This window comes from Schistocerca nitens, chromosome 6 (genome assembly GCF_023898315.1).
Source record: "Schistocerca nitens isolate TAMUIC-IGC-003100 chromosome 6, iqSchNite1.1, whole genome shotgun sequence".
NCBI lineage: Eukaryota > Metazoa > Arthropoda > Insecta > Orthoptera > Acrididae > Schistocerca > Schistocerca nitens.
This window is the reverse complement of record NC_064619.1, coordinates 688,192,297-688,212,300: the sequence shown is the minus strand read 5'-3', so window position 1 is coordinate 688,212,300 and position 20,004 is coordinate 688,192,297. Positions and strand designations below refer to the sequence as shown.

The window sequence follows — 20,004 nt, the reverse complement described above, 5'->3', positions numbered from 1 at the left end:
TCAATGTCTTCGTTTAATCCGACCTGGTGGGGATCCCAAATACTCGAGCAGTGCTCAATAATATGTCGCATTAGTGTTCTATATTCCGACTCCTTTGTATATTGGCTGCTCGATATTAGCATCATTATTGTTCGACCGTCACTGTCCACTGTACAAAAAAAAAGGAACGAAAAAATATTAGTGTTTTTACGTCCCGACGATAACGATGTCATCGGAGACGGGGCAGAAGCTCGGATTGGAGAAGGGTGCGGGCGAAAATCGGCCGTGGCCTTTCAAAGAAACCTTGCAGGCATTCGTCTTAATCCGAGTTTTCCTAGGAGCAGGAATTTTGCGCTCCGCGTGCAGAAAAAGGCACAAGGAAGCGAAACTTAAATGCGTGATGCGTTTGTGTTTTCTCAGAAAAGTAAACCGCAAGTGGATTAAGTATTCAGTACACACATACTGTCTGGGAAGAGTGTTGTTACTTTAACTAAAGTGCTAATGAACCTGGAAGAAAAATAAACACCTGGATTTGCTGAGATCTAAACGTATAACGGACGATAAAGAAGAGGATTTTTTGCTCCAGACTTATGCGAAGCGCAGAAAAACAGTCCTCAGTATGACAAACTGCCTATTGGCTTCTGTCTCGGGTTCTTCGGCCGACGTTCATCTAATGATTTTTCTGACGTTTCGTCAGCACGAGTGGCTGGCATTGTCAAAGCTTCACCCTCCATTGCCGGTGGTGAACTGGAGGCGATCTCGCGGCCGCAGACTATATGTACCTGGCGCGCCAACGTCCGAGGGCTTCTCCGCGGTCATTTCCGGTGCGGTTCTCCTCTTGCTACCTGCGACGGTCGTTCGCTGCAGTACGGGAAGCCGGGATCCGTTTACCTTAAGGCTTTCCTCTTTCTTGTTGAAACTGTTCGCGTGTTTTTGGATTTCTACAGCTTCTCTGAACAAGCGCGTGTGATAGTGCTTCTCTACAGCCAGAACTTCCGCGTCGGCGAATTTTATTACGTGGTGGGTCTCATTCAGTGCGTGCTCTGCCACGGCCGATTTCTCCACCTGCCCCAACCTGCAATGTCGCTTATGCTCTTTGATCCTGGTGTTGATGGATCGTCCAGTCATTCCGACATAAACTTTTCCGCATGTGCATGGTATACGGTATATTCCCGACATTGCAAGTGGGTCTCTTTTCTCCTTCGCCGATCTAAGACACTCTTTGATCTTCCTTGTCGGTTTGAAAATCGTCTTTACGCCGTGTTTGCGCAATATACGGCCGATTCTGTCCGTCACTCTGGGAATGTATGTACGGCCTTTCTGCCATAAATTCCCAGAGTGACGGACAGAATCGGTCGTATATTGCGCAAACACGGCGTAAAGACGATTTTCAAACCGACAAGGAAGATCAAAGAGTGTCTTAGATCGGCGAAGGAGAAAAGAGACCCACTTGCAATGTCGGGAATATACCGTATACCATGCACATGCGGAAAAGTTTATGTCGGAATGACTGGACGATCCATTAACACCAGGATCAAAGAGCATAAGCGACATTGCAGGTTGGGGCAGGTGGAGAAATCGGCCGTGGCAGAGCACGCACTGAATGAGACCCACCACGTAATAAAATTCGCCGACGCGGAAGTTCTGGCTGTAGAGAAGCACTATCACACGCGCTTGTTCAGAGAAGCTGTAGAAATCCAAAAACACGCGAACAGTTTGAACAAGAAAGAGGAAAGCCTTAAGGTAAACGGATCCTGGCTTCCCGTACTGCAGCGAACGACCGTCGCAGGTAGCAAGAGGAGAACCGCACCGGAAATGACCGCGGAGAAGCCCTCGGACGTTGGCGCGCCAGGTACATATAGCCTGCGCCCGCGAGCTCGGCTCCAGTTCACCACCGGCAATGGAGGGTGAAGCTTTGACAATGCCAGCCACTCGTGCTGGCGAAACGTCAGAAAAATCATTAGATGAACGTCGGCCGAAGAACCCGAGACAGAAGTCAATAGGCAGTTTGTCAACAAGTGGCCACGAAAGCCTCAACAACTTTGGAGTCCTCAGTATGTTTTTTAAACGAAATAATAAGGCTGTGCGAAACATTTTGTTTAACAGTCGCTTGGTCGAGGACGAAGAGACGTTCATATTTCAGATTTGCTCGTCATCAGTTTGCGTCGCTTTTGAACTACTTGGAAGAAGGCCTGCGGAATGTTGCTGATGAGTGTTGCGAGCACGAATGACTTCTGTTATAACCCACAGTTGATGAACTTGAAGCCAATTGATGCTGTTAGTTCAACACTTCCATCTCTGTGACGATTCGTAAATCTCCAATCTTGGTCTGCGTAATGAGATCGGTCCGAAATATGTTCATGGTCATAGTCATTGTTTTGAATAACATGGCTATTTTTTTCTGACTGTTGTCGTGAATCCGAAAGCTCTCCCAGACAGTTACTTTTTTTTTAAGCGGAAACTTTTTCTTTCTTCTCATTTAAATATTTGAGAAGAGCATCACTTTCCTTTCACTTTTTGGTCGGAGGACGTCGGCATGTAGCTAACGTGGATGTTCCCGATGTTCGCTGAAATCCATCGGAATGTGGTTCACACGAAGTTGTTTATGACCAGTTACCGTCAACACTGCTACAGAGGCCATCATAGCATTTCAGCACATTTTGTAGCCATTTTGCACATGAAATTTACCTAACACGGAGGAACTGCTTCACCAGAACGCAGCGTACAACGCATTAGACTCGTTCAGAGACGGCCTATCACGCCTGGTGTAAGACGATGCCGTACAACGCATTGCGCTCTTCGCTAATTTGTCACCTTCGAGAGGTCGACACACTAAGCCAGGCGCATTACGAACTACGCGGCGCAAAATTCCTGCTCCTAGGAAAGCTCTGCTTTCAGTAGTTTAAGGAAAGCACGGAAAACCTACGTGCGGCATTTAAAAAGTAATGTAACAAAATTTTTGTGAATCCAGGTTGGATTTATTCAAGATTCCAGTACACCATACTATTCCCCATTCTTCCGGCAAGAAAACCCTTTATTTTAACGTAATATTCGTTCACTGAGACGGGATTATGCTATCTTACTGACAAGGGAACCTCCCCATCGCACCCCCCTCAAATTTAGTTATAAGTTGGCCCAGTGGATAGGCCTTGAAAAACCGAATACAGATCAATCGAGAAAACAGGAAGAAGTTGTGTGGAACTATGAAAAAAATTAGTAAAATATACAAACTGAGTAGTCCATGCGAAGATAGCCAACATCAAGGACGATGGGAGTCAAGGAGCGCCGTGGTCCCGTGGTTAGCGAGAGCAGCTATGGAACGAGGGGACCTGGGTTCAAGTCTTCCCTCGAGTGAAAAGTTCAATTTTTTATTTTCAGTTTATGTGACAAACTCTTATGTTTTCATCACTTTTTTGGGAGTGATTATCACATCCACAAGAAAACCTAAATCGGGCAAGGTAGAAGAATCTTTTTACCCATTCGCCAAGTGTACAAGTTAGATGGGTCGACAACATATTCCTGTCGTGTGACGCACATGCCGTCACCAGTGTCGTATAGAAAATGTCAGATGTGTTTTCCCGTGGAGGAATCGGTTGAGCTATGACCTTGCGATCAAATGTTTTCGGTTCCCATTGGAGAGGCACGTCCTTTCGTCTACTAATCGCAGGGTTTTGCGGTGCGGTCGCAAAACACAGGCACTAAACTTATTACAGTGAACAGAGACGTCAATGAACGAACGGACAGATCATAACTTTGCGAAAATAAAGAAAGTAAAATTTTCACTCGAGGGAAGACTTGACCCAAGGACCTCTCGTTCCGCAGCTCCTCACGCTAACCACGGGACCACGGAGCTCCTGAGCTCACCTTCTCCTTGATGTTGCCTATTTTGCACATGGACTACTCAGTTTGTATATTTTACTAATTTTTTTCATAGTTCCACACAACTTCTTCCTGTTTTCTCGATTGATCTGTGTTCAGTTTTTCAAGGCTTATCCACTGTGCCAACTTATAACTAAATCTGAGGGGGGTGCGATGGGGAGGTTCCCTTGTGAGACAGCCTGCATGCCGGCATGGTACCACTCCACCGGTCGGCGTCCGAGCCAGCGTCTTGCCGCATCAATAACCTCCCCATCATTAATGTATTGCTTCACGCGGAGTGCATCCTTCATTAGGCTAAACAGATGAAAGTCAAAGTGTGCGAGACCCGAGAAGTAGGGTGGATGAGGAAGAACAGTCCCATAAGGTTTTGTGAGTTCCTCTCGGGAGAGCAGACTTTTGTGAGGTCTTGCGTTGTCATGGAGAGGAAGAAGTTCGTTTGCACTTTTGTGGCGATGAACATGCTCAAGCCATTTCTTCAATTTGCTGAGAGTAGTACTATACAATACAGAGTTGATGGTGGCAACATGAGGAGGACACCGCTTCAGAGTGCGAAAAGACCGTCGCCATGATTTTTACCGGCCGAGAGAGCGGCTTTGAACATTTTCTTCGTAGGAGATGCGGTGAGCCGCCACTCCATAAATTGCCATTTTGTTTCCGGTTCGAAGTGATGCACCCCTGTTTCACCGCTTGTGACGATATTCGATCAGCCTCGTAACATGCAAGCAATTCCGCACAGATGGTACTGCGTTGCTCTTTATGCTCTTCTCTTAAGCGGCGAGGAATCAAGCGGGCACACATGTTTCAACAGCCCAACTGGTGGGCCAGTATGTCAGCACTACCAACAGAAACGTCCAGTTGTGCGACGGCGTGTTTAATTTTCATCCGTCGAGGCGTTCTGTGGTATAGCCATCCATGCTGTATTCACCGGGTTCCTAATGTCATCTGTGGTGGTTGACATTTGATCACAACACTGCACCCGTCGGTACGTCATATGGCAGACATTTTTGATTGGCGACAAGTCTGGTGATCTAGCGGCACCTGTTGGTGCAGCAACATGTGGCCGTGCATTGTACTGCTGAAAAATGTCGGCCGGCCGTTGTGATCGAGCGGTTCTAGGCGCTTCAGTCCGAAACCGCGCTGCTGATGCGGTCGCAGTTTCGAATCCTGCCTCGGGCCTGGATGTGCGTGATGTCCTCAGATGTTAAGTCCCATCGTGCTTGATCCATTTGGAAAAAATGTCGTCTGAGGTGTTGAGCAGAAAGGGTAAGGCTACGGGTCGCAGGGTGTGATTCACATAGGTCACAGAGGTCACAGACCACTGGACACGCACCAACTATGTTTTGTGGTTGTACCCAATAGCATCCCACACCATAAGGCCTTAAGTTGGCGCTGTAGGTCTTGTGCGAATGCAGTCACTGTGATGGTGCTTCTTCTGCCTGCGGCGAACCAAAATGCGGCCATCATGTTCAAACAGAACCCGGATTCGTCGGAAAACGCGCGATCTGACACATCTCACATCTCGACGTGTTCTATAGCCCTCTGTGACCCATTCTGTAAACACGCGTTACACTGCCGAAGCACTTCACCCACACGAGTAACAATTTCGCGGATTGATGCATCATATTCTCTCATGCCAATAAAGTGTCCTCTTTCAAACTCACTGATTTGACGGTGCGGATCGCGCATGCGCCTGCGAGGCATTCTCCACGTCTACTCAAGCCACACTGATCCAGTACCTTCGGTTTATAGCGACAACGAGAGCCGCAGGCACATCGTACCGGTAGGTGGTGTTGCGCCGCGATGTCGATGTCGATCTTGGACCCGCGAGCCGACATGGTTCAAATGCTAATCATATCTGCAGAACATACTAATGTACATGTCTTGTGAATACGAACTTCCTATCTCTAGGCGTTGAAAGTGTTCTGTTTCTTTCTGAGCATCAGTGTACTTGTGAAAGTAGTGTGGCGTTCCCCTGTGCCCATATTTTTTTCATTCTTTTACTGTGAGCTTTTTTCTTCGTTTCAAAGCAATTTCCACAGTCTATTTCTTCAGTTATTCTTCCTGGTGAATTTGATAATGTTGAACTGGGAAATCTTCATGTGTAAACCGTGACAACTTTAGATCACTTTTTACTTCCTCCGTCCATTTCATGGTTTCCTTTGCGTTACTCCTCGCTTCACAAAACTCAAGTATTCATAATATATAAAAAACTATCAGCCCCGATTGCGGTAATGAAACCAACCTTTACCTAGGTTTCAGCCCAAGTAATTGAGCCTTCTTCAGAAGATAAACCTGATTTTATAATATTTCTACGAGGGCATGGTCTGGAAATAAAACTAAAATAGCCTGAATAGGCGTAGTCACATTTTAAAAATGCGGTACATAGGTACTAAGTCACCACTTATATACCACAATTTTAAAATGTGACTACGCCTATTTAGGCTGTTTTATTTCTAGACCATGACCTCGTAGACATATTATAGAATCAGGTTTATCTTCTCAAGAAGGCTGAATTACTTGGGCTGAAACCTAGGTAAAGGTTGGTTTCATTACCGCAATCGAGGCTGATAGTTTCTTATATATTAGATTATCACGATTGCTGACTGGGCGGCAATGCTGAAAGTACTCAAGTATTTGTTTTTAAGTCTGTCTCGTGAGATGGCCACAAAAAAGCTAGTTTTCTAATGTGACTGTTAACCAGTGGTTGGTCCTTAGCTTGAGGTGATTGGCTGTGAGTATTGATCTGAGGATTTGTGTCACAGTCGTTCTGTTTTATATGTATATATTCGATATCTGTTTTCCTGACTCAAAATTAATGTTTCTGAACCATAAATGCGCTTCATGAGGGCACTGAAATAGCGAGGTAGGAGATGCGCTTGTAGCTGTAGATTTGTTTTTCGTCAGAGACCTTTTCTTTTCTTTTTATTTTCATTTTCCTGTATTATTTCACTTCACTTGTTCAGGTTTTATGATGCGGCTCCAGTGTCCTCGTCGTCGAATTTGCAAAAGAGGACGGTCTATGGGATAAAGCACAACCACCGACGCGCCCTGTCATACGAGCGGACAGTGGGCTTTCTTAGAGATTCTGGGCTGCTATTCTTGAGACAAACAGTTAAAATCCCCGTGCTGCTATTTCGAAATTTTTATACTCTTTGCAAAGTAATATCGAGCATTTACATTTGATGCAAAATTTTGGACCGTTTTCCGCTTCCAACCGCTTGCGTGTCTGAAAGACGTCACAAAGAATCTCTGACGCTGCACAGTGGTCCAAATGCAGCAGTAACGTTTCCATTACCCTGATAGTGGGTGAGAGGAAGGGAAAGTAGCGTAAGTGTCTTCGACTGCAGTTATGCCCGATACGCCCCGCGGGTGTAGCCGTGTGTAAATTCTCTCTCGCGGTGAACCAGTTTTTCCATCTAGCGTTATATAACAAGATATCCGCTTACCGTTTCCCGAGCTTGCTGAGGCGTAGGAGTTGTTCTTGGAGGGTCGTGGGTTTGAGTCGCTACCCGCGCGCTGGTGTTTCCTAAACGGTGCAGCCATAATCTCTGCAACGTTATTACGCGAGTTCACGCCGCCATTTGTATCTGGCATACGTTGTCAGACGAGCTGAAAGCGGGTTTGCATTACTGCTCGTGAAAATTAGTGTATTGTACTGTGTGTCAGGGCACTGTAAACTGGAGAAAACTAAAATACTAACTAGGAAAGAAAACATTTTGCAAATCTTCAGACGTCCGATTAGTTAGACGGCCCACCACGAATTCCTCATTTCAGAGCAGCACTCGCACCGTAAATTATTAACTGAATGTATTCCGAAATCTGTCTTCCCTGATGTCGTAACACATGTCCTACATTCCTGTTCCTTCTTGTTATCAATGTTTCCCACGTGTTGTTCTCCACACCGATTCTACGGAGTACCTGCTCATTCCTTACCTTATCAGTCCATCTAATTTGCAACGTCGTCCTACATTACAACACGTCAATGGCCAAACCGCGGAGGATACATGGATTCCAGTCAGATCATCGTAGTCAAGCTTCGTCAACCGTGGTTGACTGTTGGATGGGTGACCATCCGGGACGCCATGCGCTGTTAAATTACCGGGATGCACTCAGCCTGCTGATACCAGTTAAGGATGTTTGTAGATTATCGATATATCTACATATTGATATGTTCCCAAAATATATCAGTATCTATCGGCGAAATCTTTCCCATCGATATATCGATATCAGTGCCGATATTTTTATTTTATATTATTTTATTTTATATTATTTTACATTTTTTCGCAATTTTTGGTAATTATTGAAGTATTTCTTTTGAAATTGCAATAGAACATAATTTTACTTTCTCTGTGGGAAAGAGTCTTTCTCTTTGACTGTGTGAAGCAAGTATATGTGGCACAAAAGAAAAACACCGACTGCACTTGCGAGACGGGGGGGGGGGGGGGGGGGGGCGGTGTGAGTGGAGTAACAAGACTTCCAATGGGAAGAAACAGCATAACAGTTGCGTTAATAAACGTAGGGATTCTTAAAAAACAGTCGCTGAAAATGACGAACAAAAATCCAAATGACGAGATTGGTCTGTGTGGTGGACGGAGACATGTGAGTGGAAAGTGGTAACATAAACGCCACTCGGCGCTACCAGCAGAAACTGCAACGTTTAGCTTCACCACGCAGTTTTGACACTACTACTGCTACGTCGCTGTCGTTGGCATAAACGAAAAGAAAAAAAAAAAAAAAAAACAAAAAACAGGGAAGTCGAATGAAGTGTTCCGGACAAATCCGATATGTGACGAAACCGATCGACGAACCCATCGGACACCTTTCATTGCGCCACTTACATACACTTACGATTGTTAGCAAACTGGTTATCGCCAAGCGTGAACGTGCATCGTTTTCCTTTCAACTCTTGCAGTACTGCGGATAGGCAGGCTGCTCGCTTGTCGATGTACAGAGTATCTAATAATAGTTCAATACTTAAATATACAACTCTAAAAGCGGCAATCTATTTATAATGTGCAGCCGACATTTTTGTAGGCAGGTACGTCGATATCTGTTCTGGTTTGTCGATATATTGGGAACAGATAATAGATATAGATGTATCGGACTCCCGATATTTTTAAACATATCAACAGTCCTAAAGCTATTAGCACCTCCAAGCCATAAAAACCGACAACGGTCGGGAGAACGATGTGCTGACACCACGCCCCTCCATATCCTACGCCTATGACGGCGTTCGGTCGGTACCTTTGGGCTAACAAGGCGTGTTCGGGCGAGTTTACTTTAGCCTATAGGCCAACATGTTAAACGATTAGATTCGCTTCTTTTCCTGTTGCCCTGCGGTCCATGATTCACTATAATAAATTACTGTGCTCTAGGCGTACACTTTCAGAAATTTCTTCCTCAAATTGCGGCCAATATTTGATTCTAGTGGACTTCTTTTGGCCAGGGATACCTCCTTTGCCAGATTTTTATGTCCTCCTTGCTTCGTCCATTATGTGTTGTTTGCTTCCAAGTTAGAATAATTCCTTCAGTTCGCCTACTCAGATACTGATGTTAATTAATCGCTAATGTCATTTCTGATCACCTCATTACTTTCGTATTTCATCAGTTTTACTATCATTCCACATCGCTCGTTCATTGCATTTCAACCGTGCGCGCAATTCTGCCTCACTTTTATTGAGGATAGCAGTGTCATCAGCGAATCGTGTCATTGAGATCCTACCACCCTTAATGTTGATCCCATTCCTCAACTTTTCTTCTGTTTAAGTCATTGCTTCTTGGGTGTGTAGACTGAACACCTCTTTTAATCCGAGTTCTTGGTCTTCAGGTCTTATTGTTCCCTCTTGATTCTTCAACATAAAACATATTAATCGTCATTCCCTGTATCTTACAACTATTTTCCTGAGAATTTCGAACGTTTTGCATCATTTTACACTGTCTAACGATCATTGTCGCTCAATAGTTACTATGAATGTCTTGATTGTTCTTAGCAAATGGTTCAAATGGTTCAAATGGCTCTGAGCACTATGGGACTTAACATCTGTGGTCATCAGTCCCCTAGAACTTAGAACTACTTAAACCTAACTAACCTAAGGGCATCACACACATCTATGCCCGAGGCAGGATTCGAACCTGCGACCGTAGCAGCCGCGCGGTTCCGGACTGCGCCCCTAGAACCGCTAGACCACCGCGGCTGGCTGTTCTTAGCAGTACGAGACGTTAAATACTCAGTAAACAAAACATGCAGCTATTAGTGTGACTTCGTTACAGGAGTTCGATGATTTGGCTTTGGCTTGCTGTGACAGCTGGACATGAATCATCTCCTTGCCGTAGACTCCATTATTATCAACAACACTACGGCCTTTTAAGCCACATTTGTTACGCCTTTTGTTTGGTGTGCTGCCACCTACTGCCAGGGACTCCATATCAGCGACCTCAGTAGTCATTAGACATCGTGAGAGAGCAGAATGGGGCGCTCCGTGGAACTCGCAGACTTCGAACGTGGTCAGGTGATTAGAGACGGCCGACAGTTGAAGAGGGTCGTAATATGTAATAGGCAGACATCTATCGAGACCATCACACAGGAATTCCAAATTGCATCAGGATCCATTGCAAGTACTACGACAGTCAGGCGGGAGCTGAGAAAATTTGGATTTGATGCTCGAGCAGCTGCTCATGAGCCACACATCACGCCGGTAAATGCCAAACGGTACCTCGCTTGGTGTAAGAAGCGTAAACATTGGTCGATTGAACAGTGGAAAGTGTACATCTTGCAGATGGCCTACAGGGAGCGAGATTGTGAGGCAACAGTCTTTGCACGTTAGGAGTTGAGTCCTCTTCTTCTTCAGTAAATTATTCCTCTTGGCCACTTATAGAACGAATTGGGGGAAGATGGTGGTCGCGGCATGGTGCATACCTGCTCGAATTACTTCACTGTGTCAAGGGAGCGCAACTGTCAGCGGTCCACTGCTTGCCTGAACACAAGTCTCGTGGCGCAGACAGCAGGTGCAGTTGCAGTTGCAATGGACAGTTTTCGTCTTTGAGGGCGAAAAAACCGAAAAATGTACTAAGATTTACGCTCTAAAATAATCGCAGTTATATTTTAAAACAACAATATTGATTTTTACACATTTTTTACCGATTCTAACAGCGTGTTTATCGTGTACTATTTGTCTTCAACTGAGTGTGCGTCCATTTACTTCCAGTTTGCTGCCGTAATGGAATATCTACTTCAACCTGCATCTCACCCTGATATCTAGGAAAGACGTATTTTCTTTAGGACAAGGTGGAAATTCGTAATACCTTCTTTGTACATTTATTTATTTGCATACGATGCCTAGAAATATCAGAGAAACATCTAAATGGAACCAACGTTCTGGCAACTCACACTCTCAGTGAATCTGTAAGCGTAGAAACTGCATCTAGCGGAAGTGTTGCAGCTAAAGCAGGGAGCTATACCTCGCCTGAAAAGATCGCACTGATACCAATTTTGGAAACACCAGAGAAAAGGAGGAAGAAAAATGCATCCCTGTTGACAGACCAGGGAACGCTACAAAGCTTGAAAGCAGCGCGACAGATAAAGACTGACACAAAAATAATCAAGTTATCCAACTACCAAAGAAAGGAGGAAAGCAAAATTGACTACTGGGGACAATGACCGTGTTGTCTGTAAAAGAAAGTAACACAAAAAAAACCAGACCGTAAGTGAACTGCATTCAGTGAATATAAATATCAACCGTAGAACGATCAGTAACTGCAATACAGATTTTTATTTTATATTATGTGACAGTAAAATATACACACATCAAAAAAAGTTTTGCATCACCCCAGTTCCCAGAACTCATGAAGATAGACGTTGACCGTGGATATTGTATCACAGACGCAGTCCCTTTGACTGTTCAGCCCACCCAAAGATGTAAACAACCTTGCATGAGCAGCACCTACTAGACGGAGGGGGTCCGACAGCCGATCATTTCCATTCATTCCACCAGGAAGGAGGTACACGGCTCGTGTTGTCTGTAGTTCAACCACGCCTTGACGGTCAATACCGCGGTTCGATCGCGTCCGCATTTTTACTTTGTGCCAGGAAGGGCCTTCAGCTACTGAAGTGTCCAGGCGTCTCAGGGTGAATCAAAGCGATATTGTTCAGACATGGAGGAGATGCAGAGAGACAGGAACTGTCGATGAAATGCCTCGCTCAGGCCGCCCAAGGGCGACTACTGCAGTGCATGACCGCTACCTACGGATTATGGCTCAGAGGAACTCTGACAGCAACGCCACCATGTTGAATAATGCTTTTCGTGCAGCCACAGGACGTCGTGTTACGACTCAAACTGTGCGCAATAGACTTCATGATGCCCAACTTCACCCCCGACGTCTATGGCGAGGTCCATCCATGCAACCAAGACACCATGCAGTGCGGTACAGATGGGCCCAACAACATGCCGAATGGACCTCTCAGGATTGGCATCACGTTCCCTTCACCGATGAGTGTCACATTCAACCAGACAATCATCGGAGACGTGTTTGGAGGCAACCCGGTTAGTCTGAACGCCTTAGACACACTGTCCAGCGAGTGCAGCAAGGTAGAGGTTCCCTGCTGTTTTGGGGTGGCATTGTGTGGGGACGACGTAGGCTGCTGGTGCTCATGGAACGCGCCGTAACGGCTGTACGATACGTGAATGCCATCCTCCGACCAATAGTGCAACCACATCGGCAGCATATTGGCAAGGCATTCGTCTTCATGGACGGCAGTTTGCGCCCCATACGTGCACATCGTGTAAATGACTTGCTTCAAGATAACGAAATCGCTCGACTAGAGTGGTCAGCATGTTCTCTAGATATGAACCCTATCGATCATGCCTGGGATAGATTGAAAAGGGCTGTTTATGGACGACGTGACCCACCAACCACTCTGAGGGATCTACGTCGAATCGCCGTTGAAGAGTGGGACAATCTGGACCAACAGTGCCTTTATGAACTTGTGGATTGTATGCCAAGACGAATACAGGCATGCATCAATGGAAGAGGACGTGCTACTGGGTACTAGAGGTACCAATGTGTACAACAATCTGGACCACCACATCTGGAGGTCTCGCTGTGTGGTGGTACAACATGCAATGTGTGGTTCTCATGAGCAATAAAAATGGCGGAAGTGATGTTTATGTTGATCTCTTTTCAAATTTTCTGTACAGTTCGGGAACTCTCGGAACCGAGGTGATGCAAAACTTTTGTTGTTGTATGTATAATACCGTTGCTGATGGCATCAAATTTACTTTGCCACCTAATCCTGCTCCTCAGGGTGAGATGCCTAGTAGTCGAGCCTGTATAAAAAAAAAATCTGCTCGACATGAAATTTATTATTTTATCGTATACATCGGTTTTCAGTGTGAAGAAACCTTGCCAAACATCTGTGATTAATTCAGTTTTGAAAATTTCAAAATTTCCGTCATAATTTCACGTAGAAGCCAAAAGGATGTCATCTCCCCCGACGTGTTATAACAAATGCTCTGCATTCTTTGTTTGAAATAAAAATACTGCAGGTTATTCTTCTTTGGCTCACCATTCTTTATTCGTTGAATCCTGTACTGAATCTAACTACACTCCTGGAAATGGAAAAAAGAACACATTGACACCGGTGTGTCAGACCCACCATACTTGCTCCGGACACTGCGAGAGGGCGGTACAAGCAATGATCACACGCACGGCACAGCAGACACACCAGGAACCGCGGTGTTGGCCGTCGAATGGCGCTAGCTGCGCAGCATTTGTGCACCGCCGCCGTCAGTGTCAGCCAGTTTGCCGTGGCATACGGAGCTCCATCGCAGTCTTTAACACTGGTAGCATGCCGCGACAGCGTGGACGTGAACCGTATGTGCAGTTGACGGACTTTGAGCGAGGGCGTATAGTGGGCATGCGGGAGGCCGGGTGGACGTACCGCCGAATTGCTCAACACGTGGGGCGTGAGGTCTCCACAGTACATCGATGTTGTCGCCAGTGGTCGGCGGAAGGTGCACGTGCCCGTCGACCTGGGACCGGACCGCAGCGACGCACGGATGCACGCCAAGACCGTAGGATCCTACGCAGTGCCGTAGGGGACCGACAGCCACTTCCCACCAAATTAGGGACACTGTTGCTCGTGGGGTATCGGCGAGGACCATTCGCAACCGTCTCCATGAAGCTGGGCTACGGTCCCGCACACCGTTAGGCCGTCTTCCGCTCACGCCCCAACATCGTGCAGCCCGCCTCCAGTGGTGTCGCGACAGGCGTGAATGGAGGGACGAATGGAGACGTGTCGTCTTCAGCGATGAGAGTCGCTTCTGCCTTGGTGCCAATGATGGTCGTATGCGTGTTTGGCGCCGTGCAGGTGAGCGCCACAATCAGGACTGCATACGACCGAGGCACACAGGGCCAACACCCGGCATCATGGTGTGGGGAGCGATCTCCTACACTGGCCGTACACCACTGGTGATCGTCGAGGGGACACTGAATAGTGCACGGTACATCCAAACCGTCATCGAACCCATCGTTCTACCATTCCTAGACCGGCAAGGGAACTTGCTGTTCCAACAGGACAATGCACGTCCGCATGTATCCCGTGCCACCCAACGTGCTCTAGAAGGTGTAAGTCAACTACCCTGGCCAGCAAGATCTCCGGATCCGTCCCCCATTGAGCATGTTTGGGACTGCATGAAGCGTCGTCTCACGCGGTCTGCACGTCCAGCACGAACGCTGGTCCAACTGAGGCGCCAGGTGGAAATGGCATGGCAAGCCGTTCCACAGGACTACATCCAGCATCTCTACGATCGTCTCCATGGGAGAATAGCAGCCTGCATTGCTGCGAAAGGTGGATATACACTGTAGTAGTGCCGACATTGTGCATGCTCTGTTGCCTGTGTCTATGTGCCTGTGGTTCTGTCAGTGTGATCATGTGATGTATCTGACCCCAGGAATGTGTCAATAAAGTTTCCCCTTCCTGGGACAATGAATTCACGGTGTTCTTATTTCAATTTCCAGGAGTGTATTTGCAGTTCCCGGATCTATGATGTGCGAAGTAATTTTTTCGGTCCACTATCTGATTCTGGTGAAGATCTTGTAAAGACTCATAATCCTGTCGTTCAGGTCTACGCCACCCATGTTTTTATCGTAGCAGCCGATTACTGCTGGACGGGAAACTTGGATGTATCTCGCATCGTTTTTCAACTATCTTTTACATTGATCCATACGTTCTTTTCCGATATGGGTCGATGCAGTTATGGCTGGGTTTTAGTCATACCAATTTACAATAGAAATTAGTTTCCTCTCACTGTCTGGTCAACATATCCACGCCTTTGATTTGCAAGAATCTTAGCTATTAGATGGACTGTTCTTCGTATTCATGACTTCATTATTGTTCCAGGAGATGACTGTGCTTACAAAAAATAATAAGTGCCAGATAATGTCATTTACCAACAATCACAACAAGACATGTACTGGAAATTAGTGAACAGACTCACCGCTGATGCCTAGGAACCAGCGCTCGAAAATTTGGCAATAAGTCCCACCGTCCATTACTGTGGACAGTACTATTTTGTAACCGTAATTAAAGGAAACTTACTGCGCAGAAAAACCATAAAATAACATATACAGATATTGTCTACAACAGGTGCATTTCTTCGTAAAATAAGTTTTGAAAGCTGCCCAGTAATGAAGTACTCACTTTCCATGGTAACCCATCATAAACAAAGCTGTTACCTGGCGCCAAGTGACGGTAATGACCATTTTCCCCGCGAGATAGCTGCACCATACTCTCCATTCAAATAGAACACAGGTATTACGATAGAAAATGCAGAATATTTGGTAGCAGGACAGAAAGAACAGTATTCACTATGACATCAAGCCTCAGGAGGATATTTCAGACACTGACTATAACTCAAGCAACAAATTAACATTTTACGATGTTAGTACCACATCGAGGTAGTTATGAAACAAACTTATTACACAGTATTTTGATAGTATCTGCTATGTACTATTTAACCTAAACGAAAATTCACAGAAAAACGAACAATAGTGAACCACCTTAAAGTAATAAATTGTACATTTTCTTGTACACTGCCTTTATAGAAAGAACTCATTCTCATTCATACCATCTTTCAATATCAGCATATTCATCCGATGGATCACCGTTAAAAATGATTTCATTATGTCAAGTTTGGAGTGGAGTGCTACAAGTAATATATCTTCATCAGATACCAGGTTTTCACAATGAATTTTGCTCACTTACTGAAATCTCATAACTCTTTTTAGCAATTTGGTTTATTCAGTAGGGTCTTCGGGCATTTTTTTCCAATGTGCGACAGAACACACTTAAAGACTTGTTTTCGACTCAACTAAAAGAAGCTTATACTCCGGCCAGTAGTACTCAAAAATAGCACTAGTAACTATATCTTCTTCCTAAATTTGAAATTACCGTGGCAGATATTTTCAAAACCACACACATTCAAGCCAGGAATGGGATTGTTGTAAAACAGCAAATATTGGCAACCGACTCGTGTTCTTGGTGGTGGTTGAGTTATCTTGGGAAGTCGAACCCGCATTGTTAAATTTTTGCTTTATAGAGAGCAGAAACAAACGTTTCTGAAGCACCCAATACTCTCTCTCTCTCTCTGTGTGTGTGTGTGTGTGTGTGTGTGTGTGTGTGTGTTCGACCTTCTCCAATTTTTCCTGAGAGCCTCCGTGTCATTTCGTGCAGTAACAGACGACTCAAAAATGTTCAGTAGATTTTCTACAGTACCAGCTGCCATCCTTTTCTGAAACGTGCAGATGTTAGCCAGATATTTACCGACGATATCGGTGAATTGTAACATAGTTGTTTACATGGTTTTTTTAGTACCTCTTCGAGCATTCATTGAATGCTTTCCATGTACGTTTTATTTCTGAGATTGGAGTGTTAGAAAGCCGGCCGCTGTGGCCGAGCGGTTCTAGGCGCTTCAGTCCGGAACCGCGCTGCTGCTACGGTCGCAGGTTCGAATCCTGCCTCGGGCAAGGATGTTTATCATGTCCTTATGTTTGTTAGGTTTAAGTAGTTCTAAGTCAAGGTGACTGATGACCTCAGATGTTAAGTCCCATAGTGCTCAGCGCTATTTGAACCATTTTGAACTGTTAGAAACACTTGTTCCGCCGTGTAACTTCAAAATATTTCCTTACACTGAAAATACATCCCAGTTGTAGAGTTATGCATTTGTAATGAAAATTTTAAACCCGTAAACATCTGAGAGGGCAGCCAAGCAACATGTATCCTCAGGTTCAAACTCTGCACCACTATGGTCTCCAATGGCACTGTATTCCACACAGTCTGTGAAGAGAACCTAAGCAGAAATGTCGTGTACAAGTCTACCGCACCAGTCGCTTCAAGCGATTCAGATTCATGTATGTGTGAGTACATGGGAGAACACTATGAAGGGTAAATTTGTCGTAGTAGCCGGATTACAGCCGGCGATAGCACCTACGCCATCCCCTCTGAATTGCTGAAACATCGACGGGATGTGCGACACTAGCTGCACTAAAAATACCTGCTGTTGTGTACTTTATTCTTGTTGCTCTTAAGTTCATCCCGTTTTTCAGCTTACTGTATTTATGCTTTATTCATCCCAATTGTATGAAATCCCGTGTAAAAAAAGAAAAAAAAAGAAAGAAAGAAAACCACCATGTCACTTCGCACTATTCATTCACAACGTCCTGAACGGTGGCTTCCTAGTTGTAGATTGGCATAAGTCGATAGAAGTCAGTCGCTTTCAGCCTGCTAATGTTCGGTGTCACATTGCTGTGTTTCATAGCCGTTATGAAGTGATTGTTGTGCCGTTCTGTGACAAACCTGTAAACATACGTGCAGTGCTAATACTGCTTGACGAAATCACCGCCCCTTCCCCAAGCACCGCCCCTCCCTCCCCGACAGTCAATTTATTGGGAGCCAATGGCCGGAGTTCGCTTCCTCCATTACCTGCACTCCCTGGGAATTGGTTCAGGACGTTGTGAACAACACATCGGCTGGGAGCCTCACTGGAGTTTTGGTATCGTGTCCGCAGGAGGATGCTGGTGTCGGAGGCTGCGCCCGTGTGGTGGGCGCTGGTGCTGTACGCGGCGCTGCTGCTGATGCTGAGCCCGTGCGTGCTGCTCGTGCTGGTGTGCCTGCCCCACCTGCCGCTGCTGCTGCTGCGGCGCGTCCTCTTCATCCCCATGGAGGCCGTCTGAGGTGGCGACAGCCCAGTGACCAGCCAGCGAGCCAGTCAGCTCCTACCTGCTGCTGCTGCTGCTGCCACGCCAGTGTGTGCTGTTGGTGGTCGTGTACCAGCCCCTACCTGCTACAGCAGAAGAACATCCTCTTCATCCCTGTGGAGGCTGTCTTGAGGATCACCTGTCCAACCAACCAACCACTGCAGCAAACCAACTCCCTGCTACTTCAGATCGTGGGTCCATGTGTACAGGTGGTGATCTTCTGCCACCACCACCTGTTACTGCTACAGTGCCTCACCTTCATCCCAATAGTGCCAGTCTGAGATGATGGCACATCATTCCAACCACCCAGCCAATCTAGTCCTACCTGTTGCTGTTGTTCCTTGTGTTAATATGCCAGCCACACTCATTTATGATGAGAACCACCTGCAGAACTAGCCAACCACTCAACACTTACCTGCTGCTTCTGATTTTGATCCCTACTGTGCTGTTGGTGTTCGTCTGCCAGCCCCACCTGCTGCTAGAGAAGTGCACCCTCTTCATCCCAGTGGAGCACATCTGAGATGACTGGACAGCCCTGGGACTGACCAATGAGCCCATCAACTCCTACCTGCTGCTGTTGATAATAGTGCTCAAGTACCAGCCCCAGTTGTCACTGTTCCAGTTCATCCACTTCACTATCATTATGGCTGTCAAAGAACGACGTTCCCAGCCGTCTGAACGCATAGCACTAATCTGTGCTTCTGATGCTGAGCCTATGTGTGGAGCTGCTGCTTGTCTGCCAGACCCACCTGTCACTGCTGGAGTGCATCCTCTTCATCCCCACGGAGTCACTCTGAGATGATGGGAGAGTGATGGGACAAACCGACCAGACGACCAACTCCTACCTGCTGCTGCTGATACTGATGCTCATGTGCCAGCCTCACCTGTTGCTACTGCAGGTCATTCTCTGCAGACCCAAGGCAGCAGCCTAAGATGATAAGCATTTGCTGAATCATCCAACCACTCCATGCCTACCAGTTGTTTCTGATGCTGAATCCATGCGTGCTGCTGGAGATCATTTGCCCACCTCACTTGTCGTCACTGAAGTACATCCAATTCATCTCCATGGAGCCTGTCTGAGATCCACAGGCCCAGCCAGCCAACAATAAAATGCCTAACTGCTGCTGTTGCTGCCACTGATTCTCCTGTAACAGCCTCACGTGTTGCCACTGCAATATATCTTCATGCCCATGGTAGTTAAGATGATGAGAACTGTGTGCCCAACCAACCAACCACTCAGACCTCGTGTGTGTGCTGAGCACTAGCATGTAGCTATCTCTCATGTAGCTGCTCGAATTTTTGCTGTTACAGTGCATCCTCCTTGTCCCCTTGCAGCCAACCTCATCATCAACCTGCAGTGTGTGTAATGTCGTGAAGTGATTCTTCCAGGGACTATGCCACTCTCCACTGCTGTAGCATGTCAGTTCTGTGTGTCTGAGTGGACCGCCATATAGTGTAGCTCTCAGTGCAGAACTCTGTGTTGTTACGGGCAGTGAGTAAGCCAAGCTAGCCCTGGGAGTTATACCAGGTTCCCATTAATAACCATTGTCGTTATAATATTATCAATACACTGTCTGCTCAGAAAGTACATATTGTAGACTTGCTATAATTGTGTTCATAAATGACCAATAAATTTTGTATATTTAATTAAATTGTATGTTTATCAATTTTAATATCTGAATTATTATATTACTATTATTTATTTTGTAACCATCACCACCATAATGAAGTTCTCTTTAGCACCATGACCACCACTACCATCTCGTTATTTCTTCTGACCACTTCAGATGGACGGCAGGGTGTAGTGGCTTGTTGGCTTCATATTGAGCATCAATAATTTAGTGTCCTAATTTTGATACCGTCACACTGGAGAATGTAATACAGCTGTCTTCT

At 45.9% G+C, this 20,004-nt stretch overlaps 1 protein-coding gene across 1 annotated transcript in view; it reads left to right on the top strand.

Annotated features, from left to right (window-relative positions):
• Positions 1 to 19,798, top strand: part of LOC126263568 (uncharacterized) — a 316,932-nt gene extending 297,134 nt beyond the window's left edge. Inside the window, exon 4 of the mRNA XM_049960660.1 lies at positions 17,922 to 19,798. Coding sequence (XP_049816617.1) covers positions 17,922 to 18,087 — 166 coding nt within the window. The 3' untranslated portion in view covers positions 18,088 to 19,798. The remainder of the gene's footprint in view (positions 1 to 17,921) is intronic.
• The last annotated feature ends 206 nt before the right edge of the window (positions 19,799 to 20,004 follow it).